The 13,711-nt window shown below is 41.7% G+C and overlaps 1 protein-coding gene across 2 annotated transcripts in view; it reads left to right on the forward strand.

Annotated features, from left to right (window-relative positions):
* Positions 1–12,992, forward strand: part of LOC149465883 (lysosomal protective protein-like) — a 68,051-nt gene extending 55,059 nt beyond the window's left edge. For both annotated transcript variants that reach the window (XM_089673416.1, XM_089673417.1), the window contains 3 exons: positions 6,012–6,101; positions 7,883–7,984; positions 12,277–12,992. In XM_089673416.1, the coding sequence (XP_089529542.1) occupies positions 6,012–6,101; positions 7,883–7,984; positions 12,277–12,360 (276 nt within the window). In that variant the 3' untranslated portion in view covers positions 12,361–12,992. The remainder of the gene's footprint in view (positions 1–6,011; positions 6,102–7,882; positions 7,985–12,276) is intronic.
* Positions 12,993–13,711: the final 719 nt, after the last annotated feature.

Consider the following 13,711-nt stretch of genomic DNA (forward strand, 5'->3'; position numbering starts at 1 on the left):
ATTTTTGAGACATGATTCAAAAGCCCACAACATACAGTACATACTGTAAGTGTGTTATGCCATCATTAGAACTGTTGCAGTTTGTGGTCCCCATGACAGCACTCCAGGGTGGTCTATGTTATGTTTTTGGAGTTTGTTAGAATACACTACACTACACAAATTCCTTAAAGTCTAGACAATTTATCTTCATTTCCTGTTCGAGTGATGCAACAGAAAGTACAAGCTGGCCATGCATGCATTGAATCGACCAAAATTCACTTCATTGGTCCCGTTGGCAAGGAGCTGGGTGGAAAATAGTTGGCTAACTGGCGCCTGTATCCAATCATATGCAGGCATTGTTTGGTTATTCTGACAGTCGCAGTGGAAGATTCCTCCATCTACGGTGTTAGAATGGATGGAGGAATCTGTTCGAATCTCCCAGTCTGAACAAAATAAATCTTTACATGTATGGCCTGCTTCTGTCCAAATCTCTCCAAAGATACAATTCCAACCTTTTGACCGTTTTCACAAAAAAAAAAAAAACGGTCCCCTTTGAAAGATCTCCCCTCACCTCCTCTTCCAATTTAAAGTGGACTGTCACTCAAATGTGTCAATATTCCTCCTTCCCATCCCTGCCCCTAACTCTTTTGATGTTTTTTTTGTTGTGGTTTTTTTTTGGAGTGGGTACTTTTTTTTGACAGGTACGAACTCTTATTTCCTCAATTCATGCCTAGAGGATAATGACATCCACTTAGGCTTGACCCTTGCCCACACCTCCTGCCCGTAGCCTCCTGGGACATGTCACATATGTCAGGTGACTGCAGGAGCAATCCCATAGCACTGCACAATCTCACACATGTACAGTGTGAGATTGGCTGTGATTCAAATAGTCACAGCCAGCACTCAAATCCCAGATGGTGGTGCAGGGTCCTGTATCAGTGAGAAAAGCCAGCTATGGGAAGACAGTGCTGGACCCCAGGCACTGGTAAGTACCTAATTTTTAAGCATCAGCAGCTACAATATTTGTAGCTGTTGACTTTTAATTTTCCAAAAAAGGCTGAAGTCCATCTTTCAAGAAAAATGTCCCTCTATTCACCTATAAGCCTTCATCCAAGCGGCATGACTTCTGACCTTTTCCCACCTACTATCCAGCATTGTACTGTGGGCAGAGTAGAGTAGCGTACACAGGTCACACACTATGGTGGAGCCATAACTTTTTGTGTGCTGATGTTTGGGTTGATTGAGGCTTGGTGTCATTGAGTCTGGAAGTGGAGTACGGCTACTGGAGTCAGTGGACTTTCTGTGGAGGACAAAGAGAGGATGAGTATTGAGCTGTCCTTTATGTCAGTTGAAATGTTACTATCCAACAAAGGCTGGAAAGATGTATATAAATCAGGAAAAACTGCCATGAATGAAGACAGTTTTATATACACACACCAGCCACTTTTATAGGTACAATTGCTTGGTAACACAAATTGCTATTCAGCCAATCACATGGCAGTAACTCAATGCATTTAGGCATGTAGATATGGTGAAGACGACTTGCTAAAGTACAAACCAAGCATCAGAATGGGGAAGAAAGAGGATTTAAGTGACTTTGAACATAGCATGGTTGTTGGTGCCGAGTTGACTGGTCTGAGTATTTAAAAAAACTGCTCATCTACTGGGATTGTCACACACAACCATCTCTAGGGTTTACAGAGAATGGTCTGAAAAGGAGAAAATATCCACTGAGAGGCAGTTGTGTGGATGAAAATGCCTTGTTGATGTCAGAGGAGAATGGGCAGATTGGAAGCTGTGACATTTTAGGTAGTAGGGTCAGAATTTGTCATAAACAACATGAAAGCATGGATCCAACCTGTCTTGTATCAATGGTGGTGGAGGTGTAATGGTGTGGAAAATATTTTCATGGCACTAGCAAGGTGTACCTAATGAATTTGCCGGTGAGTGTAGATAGGACTGAACATGTGCATGTGTTGATATATAATACATACGTTTTTGTTTTTATTTTATCTAGACATGGACACTTCAACTCTTTGCTACCACGTGCCAGTGGCCTTTTAAGTGGGCATCAAAAGTGGTGAGGCAAAGGTGGCTCCTGATCATGTGATTTCTGTGATTGGCTGTTACAGTAGTCACATAATCTGGAGCCTATTCAGTCTCAAACAGAGACCGAGAGCTGTCAGTGTAGGGAGCATGCTCTTAGTGTGAAGAGACACTGCTCCAAGCGAGACACTATAAGCCCTTCATAGTCCTCCCACCCATGCAGGTGCCCGCCCTGGCACACCACCGTACACATTGGAACAAGGAAAATGAATAGCTGGACACCATTGCTGGACTGTTCAATAATTTATTCCACCAAGTATCAAATACAGACAGCACACAAACACAGAGGATACAGAGTAGCTGTTAATGCGTTTCACACAGTTCTGCGCTTACTTGTATGAGTATGTTATGAGTAAGCGCAGCATTGTGTTAAACGCATCAACAGCTACCCTGTTTGATACTTGGTGGAATACATTATCGAACAGTCCAGCGGTGGTGTGCAGCTATTCATTTACTTCGAGGTTCTGTGCTAAGAACATGCTGGAGCAAAGTAAATGAATAGCTGCACACCATCACTGGACTGTTGATAATTTATTCCACCAAGTATCAAAGAAAGATACAACACCAACACAGAGGATACAGGGTAGCTGTTGACGCGTTTCACACAATACTGTGCTTACTCATAACATACTCATATGAGTATTTACTTTGCTCCAGCATGTTCTTGGCACAGAACCTCAGAGCCCCATGGATGCATATGAGACCTGCTGCTACATATATGCAATATGTGGTCAGCAAGAAGTTAATACAAGGTAGGAAAAGAAATATAAAAGATGTTAAATCAGTTTATCATGAGAATGCTTAGCTATGTGCGATTTCAGAATATTGAATCTCTAGCTTGTTGCATCATATGATAACTGCCTGCTCCAACTGTATAGAAGGTGTTGTGAATATTTTTAATGACCTTATTTCACACAGTAGACATACTTCGCCATGATTTATATTTATCAAATGATATTCCTATCCCGAGGGTCACGTTCTGCTTCCGAAGCTTGCTCGAGGCATGAAAAGACAGTCCTGTATTTACAAGACCTCGCTAACAACTTATGGGAACAACTCTGTTTCTGGGAGGAGGCAGGAATGTATCTCTATGGTCTAAACAGGTCCTCTTTACTGAAAATATTTCGCTTACGATATATCCTGTAAAATAATCAAAGTTTTCCTAGATTCTAGTAATGGTATGAAGAGTACATATGAAAGAAAAGCAAAACCATTGCTCAGGTCCATACACGTCCCAGGAACATGGTACCAGTCACTTGCTGATCAGATCAGGGAATCTTGATAATACTGGAAAAAGAAAATAAGGACGCACTCTCCTCGTGCATTACCGTGATAAAAAAAGAATTTATTGAAAATGACAAAAGTGTATACTCACAAACAAAGAGTCATAAGTAAAAGCAAGGAACCAATGTGACAGTCCCAGAAAATGTTGGTCTTATGACAGGGTGACCTAACGCGTTTCAGGAGACGAGCTCCCTTCCTCAGAGCTGAAACAACTAGACATGTTTGAAGCCTATGGGGGGAACCTGGAGCCTGTCGATCTTCTTTAACATATCAGGCTTTTTTTTAACGGAAAACCATTATAAGAGAAGTATAGAGACTGCCATTGCTGAGTTTCTTCTGAAAATGCTAACTGCATGGCTGTCTGACTTCATTACTTTCATAATTGCTGAGGCAGAACAAGCTTGCAGCCAGGGAATTCAGAATGAGGTTACAGCTCCTGGTCTGTGTGCTTCTTCTGGTGCCGTGACTCAGAAAGTCAGAGGATTAGTATGATAGCCAAGCAGCTAGTATTCTTGGAAGGAGAGGTCGAATTCAGTTACTTAAACTGCTTACATTAAAATATAAATGTATTGATGTATCAGTGAGCAGATTACAGAGCTGCATTCATTAGGGTATTTTATATCTGCCTAAAGTTTAGCTTTAAATGAACTTGTATTGGGTTTATTGCATTAGGGACATTTATACACCTGGTTTCGGTTTGAAAAAAACAAAAAAACAGTTGGTTGCTTCTTTCCATCAGTTGACAGTTTCCATCAAAATGCCCCTTCAGTAGGGATGAGTGGTAAAACATACTGTAAGAAATGCCCCTTCAGTAGGGATGAGTGTTAAAACATACTGTATGAAATGTCTCCTCAGTAAGGATGAGTGGTAAAACATACGGTAAGAAATACTCCTCAGTAGGGATGAGTGGTAAAACATACTGTAAGAAATGCCTCCTCAGTAGGGATGAGTGGTAAAACATACTGTAAGAAATGCCCCTTCAGTAGGGATGAGTGTTAAAACATACTGTATGAAATGTCTCCTCAGTAGGGATGAGTGGTAAAACATACTGTAAGAAATGCCCCTTCAGTAGGGATGAGTGTTAAAACATACTGTATGAAATGTCTCCTCAGTAGGGATGAGTGGTAAAACATACTGTAAGAAATACTCCTCAGTAAGGATGAGTGGTAAAACATACTGTAAGAAATGCCTCCTCAGTAGGGATGAGTGGTAAAACATACTGTAAAAAATGCCTCCTCAGTAGGGATGAGTGGTAAAACATACTGTAAGAAATCCCTTTCAGTAGGGATGAGTGGTAAAACATACTGTAAGAAATGCCTCCTCAGTAGGGATGAGTGGTAAAACATATTGTAAGAAATGCCTCCTCAGTAGGGATGAGTGGTAAAACATATTGTAAGAAATGCCCCCTCAGTAGGGATGAGTGGTAAAACATACTGTAAGAAATGCCCCCTCAGTAGGGATGAGTGGTAAAACATACTGTAAGAAATGCCTCCTCAGTAGGGATGAGTGGTAAAACATACTGTAAGAAATGCCCCCTCAGTAGGGATGAGTGGTAAAACATACTGTAAGAAATGCCTCCTCAGTAGGGATGAGTGGTAAAACATACTGTAAGAAATCCCCCTCAGTAGGGATGAGTGGTAAAACATACTGTAAGAAATCCCCCTCAGTACGGATGAGTGGTAAAACATACTGTAAGAAATCCCCCTCAGTAGGGATGAGTGGTAAAACATACTGTAAGAAATCCCCTTCAGTAGGGATGAGTGGTAAAACATACTGTAAGAAATACTCCTCAGTAGGGATGAGTGGTAAAACATACTGTAAGAAATACCTCCTCAGTAGGGATGAGTGGTAAAACATACTGTAAGAAATGCCTCCTCAGTAGGGATGAGTAGTAAAACATACTGTAAAATACTCCTCAGTAGGGATGAGTGGTAAAACATACTGTAAGAAATGCCTCCTCAGTAGGGATGAGTGGTAAAACATACTGTAAGAAATGCCTCCTCAGTAGGGATGAGTGGTAAAACATACTGTAAGAAATGCCTCCTCAGTAGGGATGAGTGGTAAAACATACTGTAAGAAATGCCTCCTCAGTAGGGATGAGTGGTAAAACATACTGTAAGAAATACTTCCTCAGTAGGGATGAGTGGTAAAACATACTGTAAGAAATGCCTCCTCAGTAGGGATGAGTAGTAAAACATACTGTAAAATACTCCTCAGTAGGGATGAGTGGTAAAACATACTGTAAGAAATGCCTCCTCAGTAGGGATGAGTGGTAAAACATACTGTAAGAAATGCCCCCTCAGTAGGGATGAGTGGTAAAACATACTGTAAGAAATGCCTCCTCAGTAGGGATGAGTGGTAAAACACATCAAATGCCCATAAAATGCATCAAAACACACTACACCTAAAATGCACTGTGCCTCTGATACAGAGATGTGAATGGAACCCAAGTCAAGGTTGGTCAAGGAGCAATGATGGTGCACAAAGCTCTGTAACCAAAATTGACCTATTAGAGATCACTTCACTGAATTCAGAATGGATTTTGCACTTGCTGACTGATATGCACACTGTTCTCTACTTAATTCTATAGGCATCTATTTGTACTGTTGTAAACAGAATTGTTGGTGTGCTCTTTTCTATAGGGCTACCGTATTTTTGTATACAGCGGAGATATAGATATGGCTTGCAATTTTCTGGGTGTTGACTGGTTCATAACCTCGCTTAAACTGAAGGTATGTGTATCCCTGTATACTATGGACTATACGTACAAATGGTGGGGGCAGACAAGCCAGGTGACATATCTGAATATGGGGATCACTGCACACCAGACTCTTCTTCTTAAGCCCTAATAGGGCAAATTGCCTTTTATAAGCAATTACCATACATAAGCAAATTATATCATAATTAAAGTTAAGGTTTTGTGGGATACATCACCATACACTTTAATTACAGTATGTCCAATGTTGTGTGGCTCATGACTTCATCTGCTACAAACCTTTCCTGCATTGTTCCCTTCAGAGCCACCAGATATTGCCCTGAGCCTCTGTCTTCCAGCACTGTAAAGGTTAACAGCAGCTGCTACTGAGAAAAGTTGCACCACTCACCTGCCTCCTTTTGCCCCTCCACCACTCACAAATATGGTATTATTGTCCACTACTAAATTATGTTTTGTGACTAGAGACGCAGGGGATTGACAGGATCTCTGCTGCCCATCCACAGAACAAGATACATTGTGGAACACTAATAGTAGGAGTTCTGTGAATGGTGGAGAGGGTAAGCAGTGCAACTTTTCTCAGCAGTAGTGTGTGTTAAACTGACACTAAACAATATCCTTATTCTTCAAAAATAATCTATACACATCCACTACTTAATGGCCCCGTAATCTATTTTTCATTAAATTGTTTCTGCCTCCTTGAGCAACCAAACCTCTCATTTTCCCCTTCACAGCTCTGCACATTAGTTGTGGTCATGTGCAGTGGCGGACTGACCATTTGGGCACTCGGGTACTGCCCGAGGGCCTGTGGTCAGTAGAGGGCCCCATGAGATGCCCCTGGTACCTTTTTTTGGGTGTGGTTTCAGTGTGGGTGAGGACACAGGGGCCCCATGATCTCCTATTGCCCGGGGGCCCCATGAGTTGCCAGTCTGCCCCATGTCATGGGCACTGCTCTATGCATGCTACAAATCCCATAGTCTATCTCGGGAGCAAGAAAGAGAGAGTGGCCATGTTCCTACATACAGTGGGGCCTTGGAGAACGAACATATTTTCAAGCAGGTAACTTTTATCTACATGGATCTCAGTAACACACAGTACAAGTAATACATACTTAATAGTAAATTGAGGAGTCGCTGCAGCCATTTTTTTCTGTTCTGGGTCCTCCATTGAGAAGATGTTCCCTAAAGACACAACAGGAAGTGTGGGTATATCTCCCCAAAATGAGAGGAACTGTCATCTTTGACTTTTGTCATTGAAACTGGGGTCTCCATTGGGAGTTTTCCTGTTATTCCTGTTCCAGTGACAGCTGAGGGCCAGTTCACACCATGCCTGCTCAGGAATGCGCTGTGCGTTCCTGTGCGATTCACATACGGTTCTGTGCAGTGCGATTTCAACCCATTTATTTTGAATTTTTTGCATGCTTTGGGAAATGCACTGGAGCTGAACTGCACTGCACTGCCATGCAATCTGGTGCAAGCAAACGCCCTGCATTTGCGACCTGCTTTTGGGGTGCCATTGACTTATTATTGACACCCACTGCAGATCGCAAATGGAGTGCGTTTTGAATGCGGTGTGAATTGCACTGGAACGATTGTGCGATTTCTATGTGGGCTTGGTGTTAGCCAACTTTGACAGATACAGCAATAACAACATTAGGTTCTAACCTTTCAACATTCAGTCCAAAATGAAATCATGCTTTTGGCTGAGGTTCCACGTTAAATTCAGCTCACCTTGGAATATATTGTTTGTATGTGTTGTTCCCCAGCTTGCACTGTGTAATGTATTCTTTATACCATGTAGATGCAGGTACCCTACAATGTATGGTGGTACACAGGGGAGGATCCTCCACAGGTTGCGGGTTTTGTGAAGCAATATGCCAATCTTACTCTTCTGACTGTGAAGGTACCATATAAGTAATATCTATATTGCAGCTTCTCCTTCTTTGATCATTCCGTACAATTCCTAAGATTGGATACTCATTTCTTTAGGTCTTCCCTACTCTTGTCATGTCCACCCATGCCTCTGTATCACACCTTATCCCTCTACAAGTCTTCCACACCATCTTCACTCTTTCTGTACTGTCCTTGTCAAATCATGGATTCTATACTTCATGCATTGGGGTCAATTTACTAAAGAAGTATAGGCCAGTCACATAGCAAAGTTGAACTTTAAGTTTGAAAAGGAATTTTTACCTAACTTAGTAAATGAGGTAAAGTTGTACTGCCTTCAATCTTCCAATAACGTCTGAGCAAAAATCCTGTTTCTTTTTTATTTCCATGCGTGTGTTTGGGTTTTGTTTTGACAGCGCTATAGCCGAATGATGGCTACAGTGCGGTCACCCAGTTCTGGGAGGGCGTCATATAACATGCTCTCAGAATGCCCACCCCCAGCGGCATGCACTTGGCGCTCTCTGTGATCGCTGTGCCCTTTGGACACAGCTCATCACATGAAACGGTAAAAGGCCAATCACGGCTGCCTTTTAATTTGTGATTAGCTGTGTCCAATCACAGCTGATAACCATGTAAATACACTTGCTGGTTATCGGCAGTACTTTCCTGACGTCATAGCGCGAGGAAAGTAACTGATAACTGGCAGCTGTCAAAGCAGACATCTACAAAGATAATCAGAGCACTCATTATCACTTCCCTGAATATCAGTGCAGCCCCAAAAGTGCCCAATAGTGCCCAGCAGTGCTGACCTTCAGTGCCCAACAGCCCTGCTAATCTGTGCTCATCAGTGCCATCAATCAGTGCCCTTCAGTGCTGCCTTTCAGTGCCCATCATCAGTGCAGCCTATCAGTACCCATCAGTGCTGCCTCATCAGTGCCCATCAGTGCAGCCTATCCGTACCCATCAGTGCTGCCTCATCAGTGCCCATCAGTGCAGCCTATCAGTACCCATCAGTGCTGCCTCATCAGTGCCCATCAGTGCAGCCTATCAGTACCCATCAGTGCTGCCTCATCAGTGCCCATCAGTGCAGCCTATCAGTACCCATCAGTGCTGCCTCATCAGTGCCCATCAGTGCAGCCTATCAGTACCCATCAGTGCTGCCTCATCAGTGCCCATCAGTGCAACCTATCAGTACCCATCAGTGCTGCCTCATCAATGTCCATCAGTGCTGCCTATCAGTGCATCCTCATCAACGCACATAAGTGAAGGAGAAAAATTGCAAAATTTTATAATAGAAACAAAGAAACATTTTTTTTTCTTCAAATATTTCAGTCTTTTTTCCTTTATAGTGCGAAAAAAAAAAAGGAAAGCTCACCCAACAGGTCAAAGTCAGGCTATGGAAACTTGCAGGCTGCTTCCAGGTCTCCTAATTGCAGACAGCAAAACTGCCATCAGCCATCCCCTCTGCTCTGCTGGTTAATAAACAGGCCCGAGGCTGGGTTCACACTGATGCAGTGCAGAATTCGCAGCGTTTTCTGTGCGAATTCTGCACCATATTATGCGAACCGCTGCGGGTGTGTATGTTAACATCACCCTGAAATTGGTCCACAAAACACGGTGCGATGTGCATTGCATGGGTGTGAATACCCATGCGATCCGATTCTAGTGCAGACAAATAAAAGGGTCCTGCACCTTTTTGGTGTGGATGCGGTGCAATTTGAGCCAAAGAAAATGTATGGCTCCAATCGCATCGCACACAATTCGCATGTGATTTGCACAGGAATACGCTGCGTTTCCTGTGTGAATCACATGCAATATACCACACTGCATATTTTTGAACCCAGCCTGAAGGTAAAGTACCTGCCCTCTACAATTAACCTTCTCTTAAACCTGACCCAGGCTAACTCTCCAAAAAATGTTGTGCATTTTTTATAATAATGAAAAATGTTAATGCAAAAAGAATCAGCTGATTAGTCAAAGACTACCGCACCGCTCTCATCCGAATAAAACACAAAGATGCAAACCAATTAGAGTCATCTGTTATGTTGCTACATTTGTTCAGATGCTTAAATCCTTAACCACTTCCTGTCCGGACACTTTTACCCCCTTCCTGTCCAGGGCAATTTTCAGCTTTCAGCGCTATCACACTTTGAATGACAATTGCGCGGTCATGCAATACTGTACCCATATGAATTTTTTACCATTTTTTTGAGACAGATAAAGCTTTATTTTGGTGGTATTTATTCACCGCTGGGATTTTTATTTTTTTTACTATGTAAATGAAAAAGTCCAAAAATTTTGAAAAAAAGTGTTTTTTTTTATAAAATTTTGCAAATAAATAATATTTCATCCTAAATCTTGGCCAAAATTTATTCCGTTATTTTTTTTAGTAAAAAAAAAAATCCAAATTAGTTTATAATAAAACATTATAAATTTTAAACATTTTTTTTTACATTTTTATTTTATTTTTTTTTATATTATTTTTTATTTTTATTTTTTATTTTTACATACTGTCACCCTAGCAGTACAGTGTCACCATGGTGACACTGTACTACTTGTGGGGGGTGATGAAGATTTTTTTTTTTTTTTTTACACTGATTGCTTTTACACCCATATAGGATGTAAAAGCAATCATTTCTCTTTCTCTCTGTCTGCATTCTTGCAGTCATTGAGAAATACTGAGTGAGCTGTGATTGGTCACAGCTTGTCACATGGTACAAGGCTGTTGTGAATAGCCTTGTACCATGTGACCTCTGTGATCATTCACAGATTTCACACGTAGTAAGCAATGATGTCACAAGTGACATCTTGCTCACTACTTTGCATGTGATCACTGATTCGCCAATCAGTGATCACATGACCGGGACCTCGTACAGAGGTCCCGTCCGACGATCGGTGTTTCACTGTGTCCGGAGGACACAGCGGACACCGGATCGCGCTGGTGCGCGCTCCTAGGGAGCGCGCACAGCTAGAAAAGGCGGGTGCCGTTTAGGAACGGCAACCCGACCTTGGACTGCCACCGCCCTGCCGTTTATAAACAGCAGGCGGACGGCAAGAGGTTAACAAATGGCCCTAACGATCACATCATGTCATCTGAATAAAACAAATGAATACAAGTTAATTTGTTGTTTTCGTTATAATTTATTTTGCATTCGTTGAAATTCGTTAATATTGTGATACCGGGATTTGGATACATCCAAATCTTTGAATAACAAAAATTTTGTCCGAATTTCGATCCATAACTAAACAAATCACACATGTCTAGTGAATATCTCTTCTTTATGGCAACTCCGGAACCCTAAGACTTGACTACACCTAGTATGCCAGGAGTGCAGCGCTAAAATTCAAATGAAGGCTAAACCAATAAAATTTATCAATAACAAATTAAATTCTATTGCTTGAGAAGCACCTTAGAGCCTTCTTGCGAGCCTGGCTCATTCAAGCACCCAGAGGAGGGAATCCCTGTAAAACAGGCTGCAGACCCATCCATCCTTAAAGGGGTACTCTGGATGAGCTGACCACTTACCCAGCCCAAGAGTTTCTGCTGTGCTGTTTAACACCCTGAAGGAAGTTTGCCAAATGCCTGGCATATCCTGTTCCCCAAAATGGACCATATTGGATATATTTATATGCGCATATTCAATGCACATCTGGTGAGTGCGCATTTTTACTTTACCTTCAAAGCACAAGCCCTTGAATATCGCTGCGGTTGGGATCTTATATCACTACTATCAATTTATGAACTTTTATGAACTTTCTATGAATTTAATTTGTTATTTATACATTTTATTGGTTTAGCCTTCATTTGAATTTTAGCACTGCACTCCTTGTTTACATTTTGGCAGAGGTTTTTTCTGGTTACCTTAGTGCATTTGCTGCTTCATCGGGAGCGCTCACTGTGTTTTACTTTATACACCTAGTATGCCGACTTAGCTCCAGGCCTGTGCTCAGTCATATCTACAGTACAATGGATTGACCTTACAAGCCAGTAAAGAAACACCCATTGCACTGGACTGGACACGTCAGAGATAAAGTAGAAATGGTAGTTTCTGTCTATGTGCTGGAATATACTGCTTCTTACAATGCAACATGTATTTTAAGTACACGTCATTCTGATTATCACATGAGGTAATCATACTTATCCGAAAGGGTAAACCTTCTTTAGTTAAACCAAACACACTGTCAAAATCATGACACTTAATGCAGTCTGCTTAGTACATTGGTCTTTCCACCATCAAATATTGCAGCTTTACTGCTATTAGCCATTTCCTATAGAAAATATTTTCCATTTTCTTTGTTTAACAGGGAGCCGGTCATATGGTACCAGAAGACAAACCCGAAGCAGCTTTCATCATATTCCATCATTTTATCAATAATGAACCCTTCTAGATGACTCCGCTCCATGACATCGGAACAAAAACCTAAAACCAGACATTTATATTATTCTGCATGCTATCTGTTAGCTATTGTGTTACTGATCACAAAAGTTTTACAATTTGTTTGTATTAAAGTGGTTGAAAACCTCACACGTGATTTATGAACAAAGCATATCTCTCTATACTGTGTACTTGTCTCAATTTAGAGCACTAAGTGTCATTTCTGTCTTCTATCTGCATGAGTCACTTCTGACAGGTGTTTCTGACACCAAGAGAAAAATGGTGATGGGGGAGGGACTCTCAGCAGAGTGACAGCCTCAGCTCTGTTCCTCTGAGCTGTGTGGAGGGGGTGTGTCTCTTTCCTCCAATCAGCTTTCAGAGCTCTCCTCACTGAGCTCTGCAGAGTGTAACTCTCAGATAAGCTTTAAAATTCAGCACTTTTGAACAAATGTAGAGAAGAGAAGACTGCAGATAGACAGGTACAACTTATGTAGGAGGATTTGTTTCATTTCTGTGTATCACTGAGGCCAGTCACTTCACTGTCCATATATAAGGGTTTACAACCACTCTAATGATTGTAATGTACTCGAAATTACCTATTGCTTTTATTATGTCCCCATCAATAAATGTATTTTGCTAGCTAAACATAGCTATGTGTGCTAGTATTTTAAAGTCAAGAATAAGGATCCTAATGGAATGCTTCTGGCAATTAATATGACACAGAGTGCTTCCTGTAGACTGATATATAGTCTAAAGTGACTCATTTTGGGAGACCCTTGGATTTTTAGGCCAGTCCAGGGGTGACTTAAAGTGTCCATACACACTACAGTCTTATTGTACGGCCTCCTTTAGATCTCCCAAAAACTATGTAGTAGGGCCTTCCTGAATGTGTACAGACAGAATCAACAACAACATCAGCAGAGTTTAAGGTGGGTGTACTCAACTGATTCTCAGACAGAATAGGTGTATTCACTGACGCACCAAAATATTTTTAGGTGGATGTACTCACTGGCTCTTTAACATTGTTTGAGGTGGGTGTACTGTACTCACTGGCTCTCCAACAATTTTGAGGCTTTCTGGCTCCCTGACAAAGTTTAAGATCAGTGTACTTACTGCCTTTCTGGCAGAATTTGAATTGGGTGTACTCACTGGATCTCCAGCAGAGTTTAAGGTGGGTGTACTCACTGGCTACCAGAAGAGTTTGAGGTAGGTGCATTCACTGGCTCTCCAAATGATTTTAAGGTGGGTGTACTCACTGGCTTCCAGAAGAGTTTGAGGTGGGTGCATTCACTGGCTCTCCAAATGATTTTGAGGTGGGTGTAGTCACTGACTTTCCAGAAGAGTTTGAGGTGGGTCTACCCACT

Source organism: Staurois parvus, unplaced genomic scaffold (assembly GCF_062004578.1).
Source record: "Staurois parvus isolate SC_StPar_1 unplaced genomic scaffold, SC_StPar_1.0 ptg000137l, whole genome shotgun sequence".
NCBI classification, from domain to species: domain Eukaryota; kingdom Metazoa; phylum Chordata; class Amphibia; order Anura; family Ranidae; genus Staurois; species Staurois parvus.